Source organism: Eucyclogobius newberryi, unplaced genomic scaffold (genome assembly GCF_026437365.1).
Source record: "Eucyclogobius newberryi isolate DKJ021-1_F unplaced genomic scaffold, fEucNew1.0.hap1 SCAF_21, whole genome shotgun sequence".
Classification (NCBI taxonomy): domain Eukaryota; kingdom Metazoa; phylum Chordata; class Actinopteri; order Gobiiformes; family Gobiidae; genus Eucyclogobius; species Eucyclogobius newberryi.
The window spans coordinates 17434128-17460976 of NW_027315846.1; the positions used below are offsets into that span (position 1 = coordinate 17434128).

General features: G+C 40.7%; 1 protein-coding gene across 1 annotated transcript; it reads left to right on the top strand.

Moving 5' to 3' along the window:
* On the top strand, positions 1–25436 carry LOC140371089 (connector enhancer of kinase suppressor of ras 3-like). The gene is made up of 13 exons (XM_072458386.1): positions 1–258; positions 14257–14420; positions 16403–16605; positions 17121–17208; positions 20278–20319; positions 21019–21138; positions 21311–21370; positions 21952–22020; positions 22136–22282; positions 23477–23601; positions 23861–24042; positions 24119–24205; positions 24295–25436. The coding sequence occupies exons 1-13, from the start codon at positions 207–209 to the stop codon at positions 24582–24584; spliced, it is 1629 nt and encodes a 542-aa protein (XP_072314487.1). The 5' UTR covers positions 1–206; the 3' UTR covers positions 24585–25436.
* Positions 25437–26849: the final 1413 nt, after the last annotated feature.

The window sequence follows — 26849 nt, forward strand, 5'->3', positions numbered from 1 at the left end:
GGCCGGCCTCCCGTACTCCAGTCATGCGTGGACAGAGTTGAGGAGAGACTGAACAGTGCGCTCCGAGCACAGGGCGCAAACACACGACACCTCCGCGCCACCTCAGAACATGTGACAACATTTTGACAGTATTTTGTATCACTTTCCCCGTCTCCGCTGACGCACTGTTACATTTGTAAAGCCGGTCGGAGCCTTTTGAAGACACCATGGAGCCGATAACCAAGTGGACCCCGAAGCAAGTGGTGGAGTGGATGAGAGGTACGTGTACTTTTGATTATAATTGAGCATATTTGTTTTGGAGTTTAGTGGAGATTGTATGTGCATAAACTCTTCTGAACTCTTAACCCCGAGAGCTGCCCATATTATCAGTAGTTTCGTAGATACTGTGCCGTGACGGACGCGTACTTGTGCTACACGGAGGCGCGCTCACAACAATAGAGCTGCATTTTTGAAGCTGCAGCAGTGTCAGCGCAGTTCTCTTTGTTTTAGCCTGTTTGAATCCTCTTTTTACCATTATTAACCTTCCCACTACTTTATTATGACAATACATTGTTATCTTTTTTATTCATCCCTGTAACAACATCATGAGGACTATGGAAATGCTGGATTGTTCAGGGGAAATGGGATAAACGTGCAAACCATGAAAGTTGGGGCTCCAACGTGTTTTAAAAGGGTTCTCTTTGAAGGATATGACATAAGATCGAACTTACTGGTTTTAGAAGCTCAGGGGAATTCTTGCTCAATGACAATGACATCATTATTAGTTTTTGAACCTGACTTCAGTCACAGCATTGGTATGTCTAGTGTGCTCTGTAGAACTGTCATGTCAACTAATGGATGGAAGTTGTCCTGGTGCTGTCATTACAAACAGAGATCACACTGTGTATCTTAGGAGGAATGGTTTGTTTATCTATTGAACCACACTTTCCTCTACGTCTTCAATGTATTAAGATTTTTTTGTATACCTCATTCAGATGCCCTGTCACCCCTAGTGCCTTCTCTGGCCTGTGCTCACAGCTGGGGAGCTAAAGGCGATTGTGTGTGGTGCTCAGCCTCTGTGTGCCTATTGAAAAGAGATGTCCATGGCTTGCTGGGACACAGGATTAGTTGTCCCAACTGGCTCCAATGCATTTAGTCAAGTGAAAATCTGACTCAGCAGTTGTCACTAAACCACTGGATTTGCAAAATGCTTGCAAATATTCGATGTGTGAGCTTGTTACAGAAATGACAGTCATGTACATTTCATTCATATCCATGGACTTCAGTGTGATAATGATAAACAATGCCATAGTGATTAAAATATATATTTTTTCAATAGGAAAAGTCCTCAAAATGTCTCTGAACCCACAGCCCAAATCAATGATGTTGGTTTGAAATGACAAAATGTTAGTTTCATTGTTGTGATTGAAAGGTCTTGGCGGCTTTGGAGCACGTCACAACTGCTTCAGTAATTGAATACACCGTAAGCAACAACTGTAGCTCTTATAACTGTCATCTACTATTTAAACATGACACGATATATCCAGTGTGCTGCATCTGCAAATTTGAGTGGGGTATTTTGAGGTTAGACTTGTTCAACCCGTGAACAAAGAAGGGCTTATCTATGGTGAACTTTCACTGATAAAAATAAATCTAACTTGACTTAGAGGAGTAAAAGCTCATTCTACTGACCCACAAAACACTAGCAGAGAACTCAAACAAGCATTTGCTGTTCAGAAATGGGTGTCTGCTAAAACTTGCCTTTAAAGTCTTAAACAGAACTTAATGCAGCCCTGTGGTCCACTTTGAACCTCAGGTTGTTTTCCAGTTACACAGGGGTTCTTTTGTGTATTGAGAAAGTTAATGACTTACATTGTTCGAGGGGATCAAGCACAGTAGCTGGTGGATGTTTATTGCAAGTGAAAGGGCTTTTGTTTTTTGACTTAAAACTCAATTGTTTTTCAGAAGTGCAGATGCCCCGAGGAGTTTTTCCTTCACCATTAGCTCTGATCCTTTAACAGGACATGTGGCGTCGTGTGATGGCCAAACCATATGTCATGTGTAGGTTTTTAACAGGCGGGCTTCTTCAGTACTTTTTAACTGGAGTATATGTACATTGAATTGTTACTTTGTTGTGACCCGCTCCCTATTATTGCATGTTGTATACTTCAAACATGCTGCTTGTCATTTGCTAAATATAGCCCTGATGCTACGTTGGAGAAGCTGAAATTGGCAGGTCCTCACTGAATCGGGATTGGTTTGACTCATTCAAATTTAAACTGTTAAGTCTAGGTGTGGCGTCCTGTACTGACCTCAAAACTCCTCTTTTTTACAATTATTACGTCTTTTGGGATTTTAGGTCGTTCGAGGAATACATGAGTTCAGGCTTAAAGGCAACTCTGAATTTAATTGGCTTGTAAGGAAGGTAGCAAACAGGTGCTGAATTGGCTTTGATCTATGACCAAGAATAACAAGATGGTGTCCAAGCCCATGCCTGTATCGCTGCATATCTCCACCTGCATTACAACAAAGGTATGTGTCCCTGTGACCCTTATGATCCCTTTCTAGTAACCGGCAAGTTTCCTGTTTTTAAAATCCCGTACTGTAACCTACACCTTTGTCCATTACCTGTTTCTAGCCATTCAGTTTCTAGTGTTGTTCTATTGTGTGGTATTGATGGGTAGATAACCGCTTCGCTCTGCCCCTGATCTAGTCTTTTTGGATTTGTGACTGTGCTGAAAGTGGACTCCCCCTGGGGAGAGTGGACTCAAAAGAGTTCCAACCCTGCCAGTCCCTGCACAGCCTGTTTCTCACACGGCCCCATGTCGCAGCACTGTAGCCCCGGGGCTGGGGGCATATGGTAAACTTGTGCAGAAATTATCAATAATTCAAAGATATCCAAAAATACAAAGAAGTGCTAATGTATTTAAGTGATGCATCGCCCCAAAAAGCCGTTTGCGTTTGCATTTATTGTACATTCAGTTTGCATTAAAACAGGAAAAGTAGACCTGTGTGGGTGTGTTTTCTGAAGCTGGGAGTGCACCAGAATGCCCTTTTCAAAATTCAAATCTAAACTGTGCATTGCAAATCCCTCTGACGATCTCTGCTTATTTGAACTGTGAGTTGCTTGGCTGGACTAGAAGTAGAATATTGGCCATTCGGTTTGGGTTAATATTAATCTGACTCATACACTTTTTATCAAACTGAATTGAAAAATGTTATTCTAAAGTTTACGATTGGCTAAACACTTGGGCGATATGGAAAAATGTTTCATATTTATCAATCTTGATTTTCTTACTTTTTACCGAGTAAAAATTGCTCTTATATATTTCAGTGTTCAAATGTTGAGGCTTCTGGACGTGGATGTGACGCTATCAAATTTCAGTAGAACTATTGTTGTGTGAAGACTTTTCTTTCTTTCACACAGCTTTATGAATTACAACCTTCTGAATGAAAAAATAAATTACATTGCGTCATAAACAACCAGATAAAAGAAGTACTGAACACATAGTTTGACTTTTTTGAATTGCATAAATTGAACTGAAATTACTACAGTTCTCACAATTATTGGCTCGAGCCATTCTATGGAATGGAATGCGACGAGTCTTTGTTCTTGCCTGGTTACTACTACGCCAGCAGAGGCGCAATTAATGCCTTCACTTCCTCTTCCTCTTTTATTTTGATGGAACATTTCCTTTCGTGTCGTGGTCTTAGCATTAGCATCAGTATTAGCGTCTGGTCTCTGTTGCTAGGTGACAGAGGTACAGGGAGGAGGGGGTTTAAAGAATAAAGTCTAGACTTTATTCTTTAGACTTTATTCTTTTAAGATTGTATTCTTTAAAGAATAAAGTCTAAGAAGTGCAGTGTCGGGGCAATTGTGATCAAAACGCAGTCGCGTAGGTGGCGAGAACCATCATCGCGGCTTTTATTATTATTATTATTATTATATTTAGTTATTACATTTATATTGTGACTAGAATAATAATTAACAATCGATAAACCAAATTATATTCTGGACAAAATTGCAATATTTGTCAGAAAATTACTAGGATCCTTCAACCCTGGGTCATATCATCAAGGGCACTGATGTATGCCAACAATCAGAGAAAGTGTTGGTAGTATCTTCAAAGTACTGCTAATGCTCACATGGTCTGATAACCACAGAACTCGAAAGGCACGCAGACGTCTGCTGTTTTTGCACCTACCAAACCAACAGTCCAAAGAATGAGCTCTCCAAACACATGTCACAGTTGTCCCGGCACGGTTCAGGGCCAGCGCTTACTTTTAACAGATTGAAATGCTCAGCGGCCACCAGCTCACGGTGTAATATAGAGCCTATGTCAGTATAAATGTAAAGCACATTGCAGTTTATGAAGCGTCTTGCTCGGGTTGGCATTTGGGAGTGTGCCAGAGCAGAGCTGGTTCAGAACATGCTCAGACTAGTTCACTGTCACCAGCAGAGATTGAAGTTCCAGCTGGTGTTGTGTGGCTTATACTGTGTGCATACAACGAAAAGAGGTGAAAGTAACTGTGAACTGTACGTGAGCGTGTGGCCCCTTGAAATACAAAAAATCTGATACTATTTTAATTTGCATAGAAAAACATTAGACATTTCCTGAATACTTACTTTAGAATTGATCAGTAGTAGTAGTAGTAGTGGTGGTGGTGGTGGTGGTGGTGGTGGTGGTGGTGGTAGAAGACCGACCAGCAGATATAATTATTTTGAGTTGTTTTGAGTACTATTTTCTAATAATCCAATTTAAAGTGTTTTCCCTACTATCAAAATTGAAAGCTATTTTAAATCACTGTTTCAAAAGGGTTGAATTTGCTGATTAATATAAATGAATCAACTGTATTATTGCTTACATTAGAGCGTGATAAGCAGGTTTATGGACCAGCCTTTGTTTACACAGAACGAACCAGATATGATCAGCATAAAACGATTATGTGTTTATTTATCAGGAATTTCCAAAGCACGTGGCGCTGGGGTCAAAGTTTACAGTTGTTTTTGTGTGTATGGCTTTTTAATGGTAATACAACTCCTTTTATAATAGGTCTGTGAAGCTGATAAGATATGAAATGGCCAAGCTTCCGTTGTGATTTGGTTACTCATTGAGAGCTGGCAGAAAATTCCCATTGTACTTTGTTGGGTCGTCATTAACTGTCTTGACGATCATTTCTTTCACTTTGTTTTGACATCAGTGCAATAGGGAAATGTAAAAACAACAAGTAGGGGGAGTGGCGACTGCTCTGCTTGGGTTCTACAAAGAATTCCCATATTGTTGGAGATGATGCATTGCACCTGGGAGCCTCCCTTTGTGTCTGGTGCCCATTCTAATCCGTGCGTTCTTGTTCTACACATTTATCATCAATAGAAACCCGCCCGTCACGTTGCTATAGCCACCTAACCCACGACTGGAGCAGGTAAACAAAACCCACCTGCGAGCAAGTCGATGAGTCTTTTCACTGGTGACGGATTGACCTGTAAAAGTATTGAAAACGTGTACACAAAATGCTGAAAGTCTGTTACGTAGGCTAAAGTGGATGATGCCTTATGTCGCCCGTGGGTGACAGTTGGACTGTCACTGTGCATTACTCACCCACCCACACCTGCACGGAGAACTGGATCGACTGCCCACAAGACTCCAGCCTCCAGTTATGTTTTGCTCTTAGGTTGCACAATTCGGTGTCACGAATGTGTGAAATTTCCCTCTTACGATGAAATCATCCGGTTAAAATCTTATCAAATACACAACCGATTGTCATATTTAGGATTGTAATTGTGAGGATACAAAACCACAACAATGTGGACAATTTGTAAGATTTTGTATTTGGACAATGGGGTTTTGACAGGAACTGGTCTAAATGGGACTTTTATTTTGGAACCTGTGCGTCCAACTTTTTTTTTTCTCTGTTTCATTTTTTTTTTTTTTTTTTTTTTTAAGTTTGAAAAAGGAAAACGGGCTAAACATGTACTTCTAGTTATCCAAGTTTATCCCTAAAGTAGCAACTAAACATAAATCAACCAGGGAAAATATCAGCTCGAACTTGGTCTTTGTTTGTGTGTGTAATCTTCTTGACGCAGTTCTGAGCACTACAAAGAGAGCAGGAACTAGGAAGGGCATCCATCTTAAAATTGGCTGCTTCCCATGTTTGGCACGGCCCACATTTACAGTATAGCATATGAAAGCAGCGGCAGCTATATGCAGGCTTTTTTGGGGTGAAATTCAGCTTTATTACGGCTGTCTTTACCATGTCTAGTCCGCAAAACCAAATAAGCATTGTCACAGATCATAGCAGCACAATGCCCTCTAAGTTTAGCCGGCTTGTGGTGTTGATGCGACTGTAAAAAGCGCTCTATTCCCATGGCTTTCTAAATGAGTTGAGGCCATTTCCTGCTTCAAACCCTGCCCATCTTTATTGTGGTTGGCATAGGCAGCCATTACGGGGCTGGTAAATGGCTCTGTAATCAGCACGGAGGGCCACCCTGATCATACCGCGGACATATCATGGGAATAAAATGACGAGATGTTTAGATCTCCATGGCAATTGCTTTGAGCTTCGGTTTAGCCGTAATGGTGGGCTTACCTGTTGCACGTAGTGATTTTCCGATGCCGAACCTGTCCTGTCCCCACGTCTGCACTTAGCTTCTCACCATTTGCGAGTCGACTGGTCTTTAATTACAGTTTTGGCGTCTGGAAATGGTGCATTGGTAGTGACTTTTTTTTTTTTAACCTGTCGAAGCTTAGTTTGTTGGTTGTCGTCATGATGATGTGACCGTCTTGGTACATTGTCAACAAGAATACAAAGTTGGAACTTGACAAAATGGCAAAGGAAAGGGTGGGGAACATGTTCTCTGGATGGGGGTGTATTTGTGGTGGAGGCTGCGCTCTTTACTGGCTGTTTATGCTGGTGGTAACGAGCTGCTGGATGCCTGGTTGACCGACTGACCAAGAGAGCGGAGAGCGACGGGTATTTACAGAGACGCTATTTTTTTTCTACTTATTAGGCCCGAGCGCCACAAGCTGGCGAGAGGCCTATTAATCTCGTAAGGCTGCGAAAGTGCGCATATAGTGCGCACGAAATCGAGCGCAAAGCTCTCGCCCACTTCCAAACACTCACTAACGCACTCCTTCACTCACGTACGCCCCGTGCATACTAATTAGTAGTATGAAAATGGAACATTACCGTTGTAAACGGGCGAAGCCCGTGCAAAAGTGCGCACTAAACGAGCACTTTACATTGTACATCATCCCCATATAAAGCACTCATTTGCCCTAAGTAGCTCACGAATACGTTCCACATCTCTTGCATGTTCCGTGCATATAAGCATGTAATGCAAAAATTGAACATTATTACTGTATAGAGGGCCAAAAACATAAAGTGGGCGGAGCCCACTCAAAATTAACAAAAGTACCCGTCAGTGACCAGGGACCCACACCATGAGGTAGGAAAGCGCGAGCGCTTTCCGAAAATGTATAGTTTATGATATTTGAAAAATGGGAAACATTGTTTTCGCATCGGAATATTATTCTTTCTTTCTTCTCGGGACCAACCCCCCTATTTTTCACCCAGTGAACATTGACGAAAAGTCACAAAAATTTGCACACCTCTAAAAATCGTGTCTCTCTACATTCTGGCTATTTCCCTTTTTTCTAAAATAAAAAAAATTGGCACGTCAGCGCCCCCAAATGTACCAAAAATGCGTTGAGAGATAGGAAATGACCCAAAAAAAATCTGATCGTAGAATCATGAAATTTGGCGCAGAGGTAGATGGTGACAAGAGAAGTAAAAAATATTATTACGGCAACGCCGTCCACCCAACCAAATGTCGGCCATATTGGTTCAAAAATGGCTAAGCAGGACTCGGGAGTTTTTCCAAACGTCGTACTTTTACGAACTCCTCCCAGGGCGTTGGCTCTAAAAAGCTGAAATTTGGTGAAAATGCTACTGAGGAGTGGGACATCAAAAGTTATTCAAATTACATTGATACCTGTCACGGTCTCTGAGCGGCGAAGCCGCAAACTTTAGCTAGAATTTCAGAAATCTCCCAAATTTAACATTTCTGCCGTTTGCGCAGATAAAGTCCGAATTGCGTCAAATTAGAATCTGTTGTTAAACTCTTTGCGCTAAACGTACTTGAAGTGAAATAAATTAATTTGGCACCACAGCGCCCCCTACAGATTTTATATGGAGGTTAAATGTTTAGTTTTGCGAAAATTTTATGAAATTTGACACACAACTCAATTTTGGCATCCCCATCAAAAAAGTCAATGAGACCCATGTCATAGTTGTTATGGTTTTGCCGTAGCGATGACCAAAACCTCCCATGTTATTCCAATGGGGAAATCGCCAGAACATGTTTACACTTTAGACTTTCACAAACTCCTCCCAGGGCGTTAGCCCTATTAACCTGAAATTTGGTGAGACTCATCTTCAGGGGTGAACCGTCAAAAGTTATTCACATTTTTATTCAAAGAGTCAAAATAAAATAGCTTTTTGATGGTAAAACAAAGGGGAGAAGATGTGACAGCATCACAGATTCAGCAGTAGGCGTAATAAAAGGACAATTGGGGCGCGTTAGCGCCCCCTCCTCTTGCGGCGTGGCGGTGTGGCGGCGGCGTGGCGAGGGCCAATCATTGCCGCTTGCGGCTATATTTATTTTTCTTTTCCTACACATTGGCCTGACGTGCGTGTGAACTCCATACATGGTACAAATGGAAATGTCAGACGGTTCATTTGCTTATGGGCTTTGTAACTTTAGCCGACCAGACAGTCAACAGACATTATTTGAAGTTAAGTTGAACTATTAAAGCTCATCTAATGTTTTTTATTGTGTTTTATAAGTTATAGGTTGCACTGCAGCGTAGATGGATATAAATAATACTGCTTTTACAACTTGTATTTCGGCACAGTCACGGCCCAATAAGACTTCACATAACATTGCAGTTATTCCAATTAAAGGGCTTATTTTTTGCTATTTGAGCTCAACTTTACATACATTTATTGTACTAGTAGATTGCCGTTTAGCCATTGACGCATACAGACTAAAGCATATATATTTCAGAATGCTGCTTTAAGTGGAAACTGGGTGGGAATTTCGGGTATGTGAGACAAAGCTAATTATGTACGTGGTTTGACTTTTTAAACAAGTTCATATTGAGAAACCACATGATGCATAAGTGTCACCAACCCGTTGACCTATAGACAAGTGCATGAGTCACTGTGAATACAATGTTTAGTGGGTAAATGAGAAGAGGAAACAAATGTAATATTGGTTAAAAGCTCATATTGCCCTTAACAAATTGTCTATGAGAAATGGGTTAGCCAGAGGTAAGGATTTAACCTAAGAATCCGCTCCATCTGCAGCGGTCTTGTGAACTTTGACCCCGACCACGCCCCCTTTTCTCTCATCCGTCATCGTCCATCACCTCCGAAGAGACAGAAGTGGCTTTGTGCTCCTCAGCTGCTTGTGCTCACTCAGGAAGCCCACTTAACACGTCACTGCCATTTTGTAGATGCCAGTGTTGGAGATTAGGGTACATGAAGTGAAACACCCTTTGTTGGCCAGAGGAAGTGGTGATAAGATTATGACGGGGTCGCACGGGGTCACAGCCCGGAGAGGAGCCAAACCACTACTGAGTCACTGCGGTCTGTGCATGTAGTGTACCTGGATGAGTTTAGAGCAGATGTCAAACCTGCAGTAGTCTGGAACATCGAAGTTCATATGATGGTCTTTGCAAACTTATGTCTTATAAGATCTACTTTTTCTTCCGTCTTATCTGAAATGTGTCTTCAGATTAAATTGTTATCATTTTGAGTTACAGGGTTTGTTAAAATGCATAAATTAGTGAACGCATTCAAATAATTCAACCAGTACACTGCAAGGATAACATAAACGGAAAAAGTTGAGATAAAAATAAGATAATTCTAGAATAATCTTTGTCTTCTATGGGACAAAGGGGGTCACATGCTTTAACGCACAGAAAATACATCACCAACTAAATAAGCACATTCAGTCATCAACATCACCATTGAACACAAAAAAGAGACCCAAAAAAAGACAACATTGGGCCTATAAGTCACTACACTCCACAGTCTTTAAGTTTGGTTTAACTGCACATTTCCTCGACCTATAGCAGTTTTTTGATTGCGCACATCCCTTGCCGTATCATAATCATTTAAATGTTAGTATCGTGACCAAACACAAATAAAACTTTTTTTTCTCATATCAAGTAAAATAAGTAATGCATCATGAAACAAATTATTTTCACTAAATATATGTGGTATTGAAAATGGTGCCTACTGTATTATGGTTCTAGGCGTGCACGTTGCAATGGTGACTCATCCCACTGTATACAGAAGAGAACACGACATCACCAAAGGGATGTGGCACACCACTCGTCCTCTGCCCCCTACGGACGGGCCTGCCCTGTCTGTGTACGGGCTTTGTTGTCCTCCCTGTGAAGTCATGCATTAGAGGCCTGCTTGGAGCGGGCGAGAGCAGCTATTTTCCTTCTAATTACAGCACATCCTGGTCCAGGCCGAGACCATTGTACCCGACTGCAGAGAATTCCCACAATGGAGCTGCTCTTGTGAAGAACAATGACTGGAATTCCAACTGGTTCCCTGCAGGTTTAGAGGCAAATAAACCCAGCAAAGTTACAGTAGCGCTTACTATTCTACCCCTGCTGGCTTTCCCAGTGCGTGTGTGTGTGTGTGTGTGTGTGTTGTAAGTGGTGGTGAGAGAGTTTTCCCATTCTCTCTGTTGGGGGTGGGAGACTGATCCCTTCTTTTGGAGTGTAATCCACCCGCTGAGAATGGAAATGCTGACGTTCCCAAAGGCGAGGGTGAAAATTGGTCAACATGATCAACCTCTAAGTGCCACACAAGGACCTGGAGACACGGAACCTGAGCTGCTGAAATGCCAGGGATGTGAAGTATGGTAAACCCCAGCACCACAGACTGCTAAGTGAACGGAGGAGAGGACTGGGGTTTTAGTACTCGCATGTCCCTTGTGCTGATAACCCGGTGAGAACATGATCACTGTTTATTGAGTAGGCCGAGGCGGGTGGTGGGACAGACCTCACAGCAAACGGCAGGTGCTCCACTGTGTTGCTGTAATTACCTGCTCTTTGTGAATCACTGACAGATACCTTTTTGTGAATAATGATGTACATCGTCGAGTCTCATAGTAATGATTGATAAACTGTACAACGCTGTTTTTTTTTATGCTTAAGTACTCATGTTTTATATCGTATTATTTTTAATTGACAGTGTATTTGTGCTGTATTTGTATGTGTATGAGATGTTGTATTAGTACTGGACCCATTGTAAGTTTTCTTTGGAAGAAAAATACTGCTAAAATTCCAAATAAACATGTGACGAACTTCTGGGTTAAGGTTTGGGCCAACTACCTCTTGACAGTTTGTCAGAGGTGGGAGATGTATTGAAAAACGTATAATATTATAATTGTTGTTTTGGAGGTTGAAATTAAATCAACTGTATTGTCTGTATTATGGCATTATTGCTAAAAAATGAACACTTTATAGAATAATACACACTTAATTGGTTAATCTAACAGTATTCTGCAATACTTCAACCCTAAAATACATTTACAGGCATATTTTAGCACATTTCTGATTGATTTGAATACTGTCAATAAAATTGGTACTTTGTCATATCACCCACCTCTAAAATTAAATGGTCAATAATAATTATATAAGAATATTTGTGAAGCCTCTTTCGTTCGATTTAAAGTCTGTTTCACTGAACTATTACTGAACATGGGCAATTCAGATATGATAACTCTACTTTCCCACACTGTTATCACTCATATAAACACAACTGCAAACAAGAAATGGTATTTGTTTAGTTGAAATAATGGGAATGTGGAATGATTTCTCAGCTAAGTGGCAATGCGAATGCAGTTGACATTGGTGCCTTTACCCCGCTACACCCCCTTTTGCTATGGTTTGAAGGCATTTACCAAGTACTTCTGAGTCTATAAAACTCCTCCAGAGCATTTCATCCCGGACAGGCTTTTGAAATCACTCACACAGGCTGCCGCAGTGCCACCTCCCCTTTAACTAATTCACAATAACCTGACACACTACCAGCCCCTTTTCTCAAGCCGTAATGAAAAGTGATAGTGGAACAAACAAACTCACAACAAGCGTTCATCTACATCCAGTAAATGTTTTATAAGCATTCCCTCTGTCAATGGATCGGTCCAGAGGGAAGTTCTAGTGATCTCCGTGATCTGATGTAACGCTATTGTCCAGTGTTCTTCCGTACTGTTAGTCTCTATATAGTTTGTCATCATACACATTACAATATATCATTAATCAGTGTTTACAGTAGCACAAGTTTTTCATCTATAGGCTATGTATTTTGTATATCTTTCTATATCATATCATTAGTACAGTAAACAAAGTAGAGCTGCACATCATATCACAATAAAAATCGCATTTTGAGTTAGTGCAATTATAAAATCGCAAAGGCTTACAATGTGCACTCAACACAATTCAACTTTTTAAACATATTTTGAATATCTAATCACAATTCTTTGTTGTTGGTGATGGTGTTATATTGTGTGGTGTTGTGTAGCCCTGCGGTGTATTTGTTATATATGTATAGTCCAGGTTGTTTTAGACTATGGGGGGCCACCATAACTTCATAATAATGGGAAACTCTGATATTGAGCCTTTTGTGATGTTGCTAAATGTCATTGTGCTGTCTGAGATGGCAGATTCCCCGGTGCTTTCTCCTCTGTACTGAACCCAGCATCCTTCCACAGGAAATGCCTTTTCAACTCGACAGGAAAGAGAAAGTTTACCCCTATAGTAGCTGTGTTTTTTTGTTCTAATCGCATTAGCATGACTGGCCTGTGCTCTTTTTGGAGTGGACTCATTTCCCCTCTTAATAAGTACTAGGTTGCTAAGTTCTGGCCATTAAAGGGTTAAAATTGAATGGACTCTTGCCTGGGAATTAACATGCCAAGGAATGAGGGGAATCTAATCAGCCTAACTGGAGCAGACTTGTGTACAGGGTAATGGTTAACGTGTCCTCATACATTTGCCCCTCGACTCGGCACGGGCTATTTCAGCTCGGGCAAACACTTTGTTCACTGATTTAAATAATGTTAACGTTCAATTTTATAATGGAATTATAATGGCCATGGTCAAGCTCAGGTTCAACAAAAATGAAGTGGCGAAATCATTTTGATATTAATCTTTTATAGTTCTATTAACTACTGCAAACAGTTTATCAGATATTTATAGACTTTTTATTGTGGTTTTAGAAAGGCAGCTTTTGGTAATTTTGCTAATATTAGAACTCAGCCAGAGGGATTTTTAATTTCTGTACTAGCTAGTCCTATGCGTGACAAAGAAATGTATTTACCAATGAAGTGTTGTGCAGCGTGACACAGTTTTAGTTAACTTGATGCATAATTACGGTACTTTTTATATTGGTAGCCTATACTTGGGCTTAAAGGAGATATTTATATTCTATAACCGTGTCTGTCTAATGTGTGGAGTAGTGTTGGATTAAGAGTTCTGCAGCTGACAGGTCTTTAAAAAAAAGTAGTTTTATTCATGTGCAGCTGCCTCTCTGTGATGGCAAAGACGATGGCTGTTTACTTCTTCAGCCCAAGAGAACAGCACATTTCTCACACGGATTCACACTCCACTTTTGTCCTCTTATGCTTTATTTTATTAGGTTTGGGTGGACTTTTCAATACTGTTCAGTTTGTAAAGTTTGTGTTGTGTCCCCCCCCTCTTCAGTACATTGTAGGTAACGGTAACCAGCCCTTATCTTAGATCTCTGTCCCTTAAAGGACAGTTGAAGTTAAGTCCACAATTCTGAACTGTAAGCTACTGTATTGCACTGTGTTTGACCTGCAGTTGGTTGTGCAACGGTCCAAGTGAACAGTTGAGGGGACAAACTGGAGAAGCAGGGGTCAGCAGCCTGGCACGTGTTTGACACACCCACATGAGCACATTTAGTAAGCCATTGTTTAACTAGTCTAACTGACTTATAGGTCATAGCCGTTATGTGCCTTGTTTATTTAGGAAAGATAGTGGTCCCACCTGTTCCTTATCTCCACTGCACACATGCATAAGCTGTTTAGGATATTCCAAAGAATCTATATAAGCTCTACCAGTTATTCCTGTTAATTTGCTTTGGATCCGTCACCATTCTGAAATATCTAATTAGAAAGGTATGATTTGAATGTTTCTTTTCACCAAATTAATGAATTGTATTTGTGTTTAGGTTTGGACGATGGCTTGCAACAGTACATCAACAACTTTGAACGTGAGAAGATCAGCGGCGAGCAGTTGTTGAAGATCACACATCAGGATTTGGAGGAGCTCGGGGTGGCGAGAATCGGACATCAAGAGCTGGTTCTGGAAGCTGTGGACCTCCTGTGTGCACTGGTCAGTAAAACAACAACAGGCCCCTCCCCCTCTTACAATCAATGGCTGTTTACTATACACAGCAGAGTATAGAGTCTATACTCTGTGTACGTCTGTGCTATAGACGTACAGTATATAAGGCGATGAGTTCTGTATTTGAAGCCATTTTATACGGCTATAGACTGAGTAAAAATATGTAATTCAAAATTGACCCTCTCACAATTAAAACTTGAAATATACCTTGACGCATCTGTAAACATAAAGAAATGAAGTAAAGTAAAACATGTCCATGCTCAATCTGAAAAAGAAGCACTTTCTACAGCACATGGGATCAATTTGGGCTTTTATCACTTCCTGTGCCATAAAAGTCCCAGATTGTGGTCCCGTCTCTTTTTTGATCTATGTCAGCGTTTCTGTCTTTACGCTCTCTTAAAATGCTTTACATTAAATCTTGTGAGCCAGGGTTATGTTTTCTCTAAAGAAGCATGCGTTGGCATTTAAAACTCATGTATATGGAAAGAATATGTAATTTACTTGTAATAACTTTTTTTTATTGTTTTGAGAAATCTATATGTATTTTCTACTGTTTAGGGCTATGATTTTGGAAGAATGACTTGTGTCTTAGACTGTTGCTGAAGTGGAGCAAACATTTTTTTGCTTCCCACTGATCCCAAAGGGCAAACTAAGGCCTTGATTTTGATTGGCCGCAGCATCGGTGCTACTAAAGGAAACGAGGCCCACCAGCAGCACCCAAAACCCTAACATCCTGTCCCAAACTGTTTTCTATCTCTGCTTTGTGTTATGTCAGGGACTTCCTCTTTCTGGACTTAAACTGAATGATTATATTCAGCCGTGTTTAGGAGTGTTGTATACACATATTTTTTAGGAGAATATCCCCTGAATTTCTTTGAATCTCTAGTTAAACATTTGATCTTTAATCACACACAATAAAGACTGAAACTGAGGTTCTTTCTCAAATTCCAGACCTTCTAAGCATTCACCAGCACACTGCTGTTTTGGGATGGACCAAAAGAACATTTCAATTAGTTTTACTGGACTTCTTTGACGTTAATGACTTTTACAGAGCCAGTGTGGAAATCTTTCACTTTTTATTTGTTCTAAGCCCCCAGTGCCAAGCTTTAAGAACAAGAATATTTAGCTGGGTATTTTGAGCCATTGAGTTGGAAAACAGCTGGTATGTTGGTTTTTTTTTTTAACGTAAGCTTCAGATGTGGAACTTTAGTCGATTATGGATCATATTAATACTTGGAGGTATTTACCATGTACTAATATAACTTATTGTAGCCATTAATCTGAAGTTTATAGACATGACAAAACTGTCATCTTGTTCTTCTGCATTAAAAAGGTGCACATGTACATTTGGTTTCAATGTCGCACAATGTCGCACACTGGGGGAGCCTGCAAAATATGAGTGTCTGTCTCCCTTGTCAAGCTGTTTTGTACTATAACACACAAATATCCTAGGCTTGTTCTATACAGTGTTGATCTAAGCGTTCTATAACCACCACTTATCTAATCAGGATCAACCCAGTGTAACCTGCAAAAACCTCTTATTGGATTTTGACCTGTTATGTGACATTTTCGGTCTTGTGAACAACTCATAAATACAAGGAATGCACATGCACAGAGTCATCCAGCCACAAAAACGCAAACTTCGCTCCACCTGATAAATGGGAAGTGATGGCTATGCACATTTTACAACACGCCCGACCCTGCAAGATGAATTCATTAGGACGTTTTATGCTAGACCTCATCCAATAAGGAATCTTGACAGTTTTACATACAGGTTACCCTAAGGCATTAAGATTGTTTAAGCATTTTATATTGTGTTATTTTTCACGCTACACCCCGTTTTTGTTGTCAATATCAGTGTTATGTTTTGTCAATCTCTTACCTATAACGAATAGTCTTTTTCACCATCATCCTTCTGCTTAATCATTGTTGGACTAGCATGTCGGTAACTGCATCTTTTTCTATCGCAGAATTATGGAGTTGAGACTGACAACCTGAAGAATCTGGTCACGAGGATGCGAGCTGCCACCAATAGCCTTCACATGGCCACGTCAGATCGCAGAAAAGGCCCCGCTTATGACGGCACCAATCCACGCAAACCACCAAACGACTTTCTCACCTCTGTGGTTGAGCTAATCGGTGCTGCTAAAAGCCTGCTGGCATGGCTCGACAGGTAATAAAACGTAGCTACTGATTTGAAAATACATTCAGTGGCTTGTGGAAATATTGCTGCAACCATCTGGAAAAATTTGTCTATAAAGCAATATTAAGACTACGGCTGCCAGGATTAAACCTTGTGGGATTAAATAAATACCTGTATTTTTGGTTAAGTTGACATCATACAGTGAATAACAAACTTCTTAAGTTGACAGAACATAGCACAGCGTGGAACATTTAAAACTTTTTTATTCACTGTTTTGAAGGATCTGTTTCTCCTTTGTGACGTTCTTATATAATCTTCACTTCCACGTTGTTATTAGATTCAACCACAAACCGAAAAATGTCAGAAATGCTCTGCTGTGGGTTATGGCAGGACCATGTGTTGCTTGATAGCATTGTAAATCTTACACAAAGTCTGTAAGTGTGAAGTGTCACTTGTGAACAATTACTGTAGTTAACGGTTGACACCAAAGATGCAAAATAACCAAATCTAATTCTCATGCTTGTCGTGACTGTGTGTGCCTACAGAACGCCGCTAACAGGAATCAGCGACTTCACAGCCACCAAAAATCAAATTATTCAATTGTGCCTGGAGCTAACTACCACAGTTCAACAGGTTTGTACAAACTAACTACACATTTCAATAAATATGAACATGAAAATCTTTTTAGACCATTTTAGACCCAATATGTGAAATTGCTCTAGTTTAATTGCTCTTGTTCATCTAAGTTAATGGAAGCCACGACTCCAGACTGAGCACAAAGCTTGTGTTTTACTTTGGCTGTTTTCTACTCTTGCCGCTAATGAGGAGACCCCTCTGTGTGGGGGCCCTTTAATGGTAAACATTTCTTTGTCCATAAAATCCTCTTGTGCTCTTTTAAAACTCTGCCTGCCAACATTCTCCAGGCTGTTGCCTCCCTCCTATGTGGTTCCTGTTTTGCTTTCCCAGTATGCTCGGAGAGGACTATCACTTCCTGTGTGTAAGCCTTAAACACAGGGGAAAATGTTATCCCATTTTTGGACAATGCTAACCGATAAAGCAGAACATCAATTTTATCCAAATCACAATATTTCAACCCTCTCTGAATTTCTCAAGCATTGCTTCAGTCCACAGCTGCAGTCTTCCTCATATAAACCGTTCATAAACTGTTGGAGTAGTTTCGAGCTTGTATGTCAAACAAAGGAAGCCTGGTTGCGTTTTTTCTTTTTTGTCTTTATAAAATATATGAGCATGTCCATGTGTATAGTCTACTCGCCTTAAAGTAAGCATAGATTAACAAGCAACTCATTTTACACTCTGGTTAGGGTGCAGGTGGTGTTTTAAGGAGGCTATAGCATCTAAATAAATTCAGTTCCCAGAGTGGACATTTCCTGGTGTCTGAGGTTTCAGTCGCCGCGGTGATTTACCATGAGTGGCTCGGTCATGGTCGTCCAGCGAAAGTGGGGGGTACACATTTTCCCACACTGCCATCTGACATACGGGGGTTAGAGTGTAAAATCAACCCCGATAGGTGGTGAAAAACGCCTTGTAGGACATGAGTGATATGCCCCAACAGCTGGAGGAGGTGAGGGTCACGTGTTTGCCTCCTCTAAAGCCCTATGTAGTATACAATAATCATACGTCATTTTTCTATTCTATGTAGTGTTCAAAGGAAGTAGGAAAATGCAGGCCGCTCCAGCTAACAAAACCAACACAGTGCTGTATCATTCATGAACTCCAGCCAACAATAAGAGCTTTTCACATTGTTAAATTTATGTCCTCTAGCTGATGGAAGTCTGTGTATGCTTACAATGGGGCAGAGTCATAAAACCTCAAACTCCCTGCCCATCACAGAGGTCATGAGCTCCCTAGAAAGCCCATTTCCTATTGTCTGCGCTTCTTATTTTTCCATCAAATGAAAAGTGTAAAAACATTTGCATTTGGTGTTAAGAGATGCCGGCTGTTTCAACATACATTACTGGATTAAGTCTTGTGCACAACAAAGACAAAAAGGGTCTAAATTTGTTAAATAAAATGATAAAAAATAACTGTGCCTCCACTTATGGAATATTATTGCCTGACGTTTGCTCCTGATACCGGCTGTACTACAGTAGAACATTGTGAAGGATATATTGTCATGCCGTATCGAGCTCATGAGGCTCATGGTGGTTGCTATAGCTCCTATGTGCAGGTTTGTGCTCTGTGCCAGCGTACTCTCAGTTGGCCACTTCATTGCTCAACCATGCAAATCTGCCCTGGTGGCAGATCAAAGGCCCAGTGAGCTGCCGTAGACAGTCATCTGATCCAGGCCGGCTGTGGGATCAAGTCCATAATGTGAGGGATCAGCACACATGGGGAATTGTCTATCAGCCCCTCTGCTTTTAGTTGTGATCTGGATTCAGTCCACTGTGAAGCCAAGTGTTTTGACCAACATATGTTAAAAGGATTATGTCCTTGTGAGTTGAATGAAACAAGCAAGAGCCTTATTGGCTATGTTAGAAGTACACCATAATAAATTGTTTGATTTAAAACAGCCATAGATGTGTTTTTAGCTCATCACTTGGCCAAGACGACAATGTGGTATGTCAAAGCTGCACTATTAATATATGCAATTAGATGTTTCACGTTAAATGCTTGTCAGAGAATATATGTATTCATAATATGGAAACACTATCACATACATAGTGATAGTTTTCTTGCAAGGCATATTTTTCTGTTGAGGATTATTTCTTGCTTTACAACACAATTTTTGGAAAACATTTAGTTTGCCCCACTTTAGAGGAGCTTTTGCTTCAGGGCACAGACAGGGAAATCTCACTGCTGCTCTGCAAACAAGCACACTTTAGACAAGTGTATTTGAAAATAGACACTCCCTAGTAGCCTGACAATATACAAGCTATACAAAACTGGTTCAGTCTTTATTAGCTGTTGGCTCCAAAGGTTTGAGCATGGAGCTGTTTTTCTCCAGGGCACAGGCCTGTACATGTCACCAGTCTGCAAGGCCCACACAGAACTTGTTTTTATTTTGACTTTGACATAGTCTTTGAGCATACAATGGTCGACCCAAAAGAGAGCATCATTCTCTTTCTCTTAGTGACAGGAGTGTTCTACATGTTTTGATAGATGGCCTCCCTCGGGGCAAAAATAGAGACATTCCCACAAAGAGTGCACCCCTGTAGTATGGAGCCCTTTCACTGACTACAGTTGTCAGAGGAGGCTGTTGGCTCAGCTGTGTCCTGTCCAGCATTGCTCTGGACACTCGGACTGGACAGTAGTCACACCACTGCTGACTGCACTTTTCCCTTGTTCTTTTGCATACACAGTTTCTACTGTGACCTGCTGACCCCTCACTGTGTTCCATTGTTGTTAAAGGCAATGTGATTTTCTTAAAACACTACCAAACTCAACAACATACAATTGTCCTATTGTGTCCTACTGGTGTCCCACTTGTGTCATCTTGCCATTGTTTTTATGCTTGAGCTTAGTCTGGTATTTACATTACAATGCAGTAGTAAACCATACACTGACCTGCCTCATTAGAATTAGAAGTTGTTTTTTGTGGGGTTGCTTTCTTTTTCTCAGTTCTATATCTGGAATTTTGATTATATCACAGTTGCCAACCCATACTTTTCCTCCTCTCACCAAGTAACTTTTGAATGTTTACTGCTCTGAATCAAACCTGTCATTGTCTAATTTGTGTTTCAGGACAGCACTGTTTACGAGATGGAAGAAAAGATCCTTGAAGTTGTGAGTACACTTATCTTTCTTATATCTTCTGTCTATGACCCAATAGATTTCATATTGTAAATGCAACACAATTGAGTTCTGTCATTTATTTAAGGTCACTTGACCATTAGGATTCCCAGAGAGGGGCCGGGTCTTAACATGTCTTACTATCTCTTGCTGTATCCTGTCACTGACGATGTGCAGAACACTAGAGCTAACACTTTCCAAGCAGCTTTTCACACATTGTCCTAGATATTGTCAGTCAGGTTATTTCTGGCAACTTAAACGTTTAAAACCATACCTTTTGCCTTAGTTCCTTGTGCCTTTTTAATTTACTGCCACCTGTTAGTCTAACTTTGTTTTTACTGGCAAGGTTCTTTCTTTAGGCTGTACCATCTTGGTGCCATGTGCATATTAGGGAAGAGATGTCACAGAGGAGCCTCTAATTTGGACAAATTGATGTTTTTCCTAAGCAAAAACAAGCATTAGTGGCCAGTGTTCTCACTATGTAAACTATGTATGTGGGCTGTGAGGCCAGTTAATAGAAACTAATAGCTTTTTTTTTACCCCATTAAACAACATGAACAAAGAACGTGAGATATCTTGTGCCTAATGTTGTCACGAGAAGCACAAGTATGTGTTTTGTGACAAGTCAACACAATTCGTATCATGCGCCTTATTATTTATGCGCCATTGTGTGTTTTGTGTTGTCTTTTATAGTCAAAGATTCTCAACAATATCTGCGATCAAACCGTGAGAACCACTTCAGATCCCCTGATGAGCCAGTCTGCCTGCTTGGAGGAAGTTCCGCTGACCAACATCCAGCCGGGAGAGGGCCTGGTAAGGAATGCAGGGACTTTTTTGTAACTTCTCCTCTTTCACCCATAAACTGCATGTCTGTCGAGTTCTCAAGCAAGGAATGTCGGCAACGTGTGTCCAATTGTGACCCATGCATTTGTCTGAATTACAACAGCAGAAATGATGCCATATTGTAATTCCTTTTTCCTTGTAGGGCATGTACATCAAATCTACCTACGATGGACTGCATGTTATCACTGGAACCACAGAACATGTAAGTATGGCTTTCGACGCAAGTTCTGAAGTCTGCTGATTTTGCACCCACACAAGATTAATCCAATAGTGGGAATTGTTTTGTTGGAGCGCACAAACAGCCTCCACATAAAAGTCTTATCTTTTCCCACACTGACACGAGCTGTGAGTAATGCGCCTACATCAATACCACGGTTTGAATCCTGACGCCTCCAGCCTGTAGTTGTGATTCAGTGCTTGAATCATCAATAATAATCACTAGTTGGTACCATTTTTGTATGACTATGTCTGATATTGTTACCTAAAAAGTTTCTGGAGAATTTCTGTGCCATTACCAGTACGTCTTGGGTAACTAGGGTGTATGTAGGGATGAGACGCTTTAACATTTCCATAATATATTATAACTGTGGCCTCATTGAACAAAATGCAGTTAAGATAGACATTATTATTTTTTGGGTTTATAATTTTACTTCCTGTTTGTAATTGATGACATCACAGTATTTTTGTTTTGTTTTTCATTCTAGTTTTCTTGTTCAATTTCTTTGTTATTAAAGGTGTCTTTCTATTCAAATCAAACTAGAATACTTGTCTTTTTTCCAACAGTCACCAGCAGACTTGAGCCGTAAAATCCACGCCGGTGACGAAGTGATCCAAGTTAATCAACAAACAGTGGTGAGTTTAATTTCCGACCTTCGTCATCAATGTTTTTACGATGCTGCATCTGTCAGATAATTTTCATCACACAAGCATTGAGTTGCATTTTCAAGTGAGTCACCTTCTCTTTCAGGTGGGATGGCAGCTGAAAAACCTCGTCATGAAACTAAGGGAGGACCCCAAAGGTGTGGCACTATTACTCAAGAAGAGACCCACGGGGACGTCAGGATTCACACCGGCCCCTCTAAAGAACATGCGCTGGAAGCCCCCTGTGCCACAGGTAGTAAACATGTCATGGGGACTGTGGCTGCTTTCATGCAGAAAGATATGCAGAGCGTGTAAGTCTAGTTATTATAGACCAATTACCACAGGTTTGGGGAGTTGGTTCCAAAAGGACAAGCTGAGACGTGTCGCACTGAACCACCCATCATGAAAGCCTGTTTATGAGCAAAAACCGAGATGTACAGTAATATACAAGTGTTATTGGGAAAGTGTTAGGCAGTTAGAACAGACGAATACAGATCTTTGAACCAAACTCTTCTAGTTCAGACTTAAAGGCTTTTACCACTGAACTACTGTCTGCATTAATATTTTAAGCTTGTAATATGGAAGAATATAGCAAAGTGAGTCTGTATTTTGTCCATATCTTAAAGCCGCACAGAATTCCTTGAAACTAGACCCAAACAAAATAATTTAAAATATTTATCAAAAATACCCATTGGCCACATTATTGATATCCCTTTATAATACATGCACAGATCTATATAAGTGAAAGATATGAGAGAAGCAGCAGATAGCTTTGTGTTCTTCTCATTTATGTGAACCACCACCTCCTGGGACTTCTTCCTCAGGCTTTCTATATCATCAATCGGGAAGACAATATGCCTGTTGTAGACTAAAGATCCAGGCTCTGACATTGTACTTGTGCATCCTGAGAAGGCAAGATGAGCCTTTATCAGATAAGTGTGTTTCTCAAAACAACAAAGTCACTCTCAACAAAAGAAGAGGGCAATGTCAACTCGTCTTTCAGTCTCTTGTTCTTGCTGCTCTTGAATATCAGAGGGAGACATCTTAGTTTATGTTTGATTAAAAAGTGTGAAATTTACAACCAAACATGCGTATACCCAGTGCATAGGGGGTTGTTTCACCGCGTGGTGCAACATTAAACATGGTATTTAGGTCTAATGTGATTGCCAGCAAGTACAAGCTGTATATTTAGTCAAGGACACAGTGTTTAGTGTTGGGGAAACATAACTGTGGTGAATGAGGACCATTTTAACTACATGTTTTGCCTGATATTTTCAGGCACACTTACAGTTTTTCCGTACCTCAAACAAGAAGGTTTATACATGCCGTTAAATGTCTCGCCACAATTCCTCCCAGCTCTAGACCAGCCATCTATAGCCATAATTCATGCGTCTCAAAGGGGCCTTGATTTGCTATCAAATTTAAACGCTTGTGTTTTGTTTTCCAGAATAATACCTCCCTGATCAGAGGCCAGTCCCCGTGTGACTCTGCGAACGGATCAGCCAGAAAAGAAAAGCCAGCCATTTTGGATCTGTACATTCCCCCACCTCCTCAAGTGCCATACAGTCCAAGGTAAACCACAATTTATTATGTTTTAGTCCGTGGGTAGGAGTGAGACCATTAGCCAAGCCATTTATCCAAAGTTTCAGAGAGGTCAGAGAGCATGCACCACCCTGCAGTGCTTCTAGTACTTAACCCTCGACACGTTTCCTCACCCAGCCCTCTGAGGTTTCAGGATGATGAGTGTCTTACTTACTTGCAGCTCTATTTGTTGTTGTGTAGGTTACTATTGCTGACTAAACCCTCACATCATGTTTCTTCCTCCACACAGAGAGAACAGAGCGGACACCTTCTCCAGCATCAGTAAAAAACCAAAGGGCTCTGAGTCACCAAACTCCTATTTAGACCAAGAAGGCAAAACACTTAACAGCTTTGGCGACTATGACAAGATAAGCGTCCCCATTGAGGCTAAAGTAGTGCAGCCAAGACGGAGGGAGTACAAGTCTTCGAGAGGTCAGTTTTTTAAGTGAAAATCATGGTTGAAATGTTTTGGATGAATTTAACTGACTGTGAAAATTGTGTTTTAAAGGCAAGCCTAGGCCTCTTTCCATGCCAGTTGACACGTGTGTTGGAGTGTATGATCCCTATGCTAAACCATGGGCACAAGGAAGAAAAGGTATAGTTATATTTTATTATTACATTCAAATAAAAAGCTTTGGATTTCAAATTTACTTTTGACATTTAACGACCATTTTTGTTTCGAAGGTGAAGATCTTTTGTACAGATACCTCAGCAACGAGAGGATCCCCACAATTGCAGAGGAGGTGCCATCCTTGTCGCCGCCCTACAGGCCAACAGGAGATCGACACCTGGTCAGAGTGGACCATATCAGGGGCAGCCGCTACTACTCCAACTCAGACCTGCACAACAGCGCCACTATCCCTTATCAGGAGGACATCAAAAAAGCCCCCGTTACTCAGGTCACTAAGCGCACCACAGCAGAACGCTCACTACTGGTCAGTTGGATCACGCGGCTTAAGCTATTGACTCACTGATGATGCACTTCCTGTCCGGGGCTTCCTGTTCCTGTCTTGTGTCTTCCTCAGTGCCTTCTATTAAAATACATGGAGCTGTATTTTAGCATTAATGGGCCTTTTCACACTCCTCTCTCACTGACCTCCCATGTTTCCCTGGTGTCACTAGCACTACTACTCTTCAACCAACCCTGCTTAGTAGAACTTACTGTTTTTGTCATTACACACTTAACACTGCCCTCCATGTGTCTGGCTGCAAGCCCCATTCCAGCCTCAAGAAGGACTTGTCCAGGTGTAGATGCTTTGGCCACATCAGGCCTTCTATGAACATTTCTGTACATAATAAGTTAATTATTGTTCATCTTTTTTGCTCTTTAATTATTTAAAACCACATGCCATAACTGGTTTTAGTGGCATTAAGATACATTTTCAAACTGTATATTTTGTTGGTGGATTAATGTTTATTTACTTGTGAGTTTTTGTGCACAACATTTGCCAATGGTTGCCTCTTGAAACCTATGCATATTTCTTTAAATATTTGAGTTAAAATTGATAAAGCTGACTTGGTGGGAAATGTTCTTTTGTCAATGGTAAATATATTCATTTAACGCTATGCATTTATTTCAGTTGAGGTTGTGATATGCTTTACTTATGGACTCACCTACAAAAGGTCTATACAAACAGGTTGACAGTAATAACTGGTTTTGGGAAGCCAGTGTTTTGACCAAACCGTTTAGGTCAATGGCCGTCTAGTTCAGCCATAGGAAAGACTATACGACAGTATTATTTAAATATATGGATAAAACGTGTCTGTTTTGATTTATCTGCTTTTGTAAGATGTGCATAGCATTATTAAAGGTTCCGTTGACTTGATACCTTTTGTATTGTCTTTATTTTTTAAGTTAAGTTGTGCAGGATGGACAGGTTGGATGTTATGTTTACACAGTACTCTGTACCAACAATGTACTCTATGCATAAGCTGCCAACTGCCCTGCTTTGACCTTTTGAACTTTTGTGTCTCAGAAACAATAGCTTTTGCCATGTGCTTTGCATATCAAATGTGCTTGTGAAGCGTCCACCTTCTATGAGCTTGTATTCCAGCTGGGGGCCCATATGGTCAGGCAGGCTGCTCTGTTTGAAGTGTTATCCCTGCACATATGTTTAGCTTTTAAATGTTTAAATGGGAGCTTAGGGTTACCTACTGTGACAGCTTTCACCTTTGTTTTTAGTTATTGGTTTTAAGACGCATGTGCCTGAGATGGAATGCTAGAAAAAGCACCTTTTATCATTGTGGCCCATCTCTACTTGTGCTGTGCATGAATGTATTGATTGTGGTGGCTAATATCTCACCTTTTTTCTCTGCTGCTTTGCTGTGCTCATGTTGCCTGTGGTCCTCATTAAGTTTCCCATCCTGCACCTCTGTGGTCTGTCCAAACACTACCTGCATGCTTTCTGATCTACTCCTGAGACTGCTAACCACTAACCTGTTATGCCAAACACTGCTCCAATCTTCACAAAGGATATTCTTTACAACCTGCATGTTAAAGAACAACTAGTTGAATATTTAAGTTCCGGTATGTGGAAATCACTGGCACACGGATACATGTTAATACAGATATGATCATTTTACAATAATAATCAAAAATGACACAACTGCAAAAATCAACTGCCTCTTCCTGTGTTAACCCACTCGTTCTTATATCACAGGAACTCGACTGGCACTCTAGCAGTGACTTCCTGAACCGGTGAGTGTCGCACTAAAATATGCTGTGATGAAGCTGATGGGTCAAAGTTGAAACATAAGAGCAGGGTGGGTCCAATTCTTCAACAGGGAGGAACTGTCTCGTCAGCCATGGAATCTCTTTACTCAGACTGGGGGGGGGGCAGTGGGTGGGCAACTGTTAAAGACAAAGTATTTGATGAACCTCCAGGCTCCGATGAAGTAAGACGTGATACTGAAACTTGAATGGTTTAATTAACAATTTCTGTTCTATGGTGGTTATTGCAGTAGTAATATTTTAAGTAGAATTACATTCATTTATTTATTTGACATACATTTTCCCATTTCACCTAGCACTATCACATTGAAGAGTATTATCCTATTCAAAAGTGTTGTGTTTGGTGGCCTTACAAATCTAGTTGAATGGTACGTGTCACAATAGATTAGTACAAATTGATATTTACGAATTCATACAACAGAAGTTCAATTGCTGACCCCCGATGGTGATGCAACCATCCACGCTCGTGCCACCCACCCACTTACAGCACATTTCCACTTTCGGAAAT

Bases quoted from the DNA above. Each gene is read 5' to 3' on its own strand.
- LOC140371089 (XM_072458386.1), top strand. From the start codon at position 207: ATGGAGCCGATAACCAAGTGGACCCCGAAGCAAGTGGTGGAGTGGATG. The intron at 22,021-22,135 runs GTGAGTTTAATT...CTTCTCTTTCAG, and splicing joins AAGTTAATCAACAAACAGTG to GTGGGATGGCAGCTGAAAAA. The intron at 24,043-24,118 runs GTCAGTTTTTTA...TGTGTTTTAAAG, and splicing joins GGAGTACAAGTCTTCGAGAG to GCAAGCCTAGGCCTCTTTCC.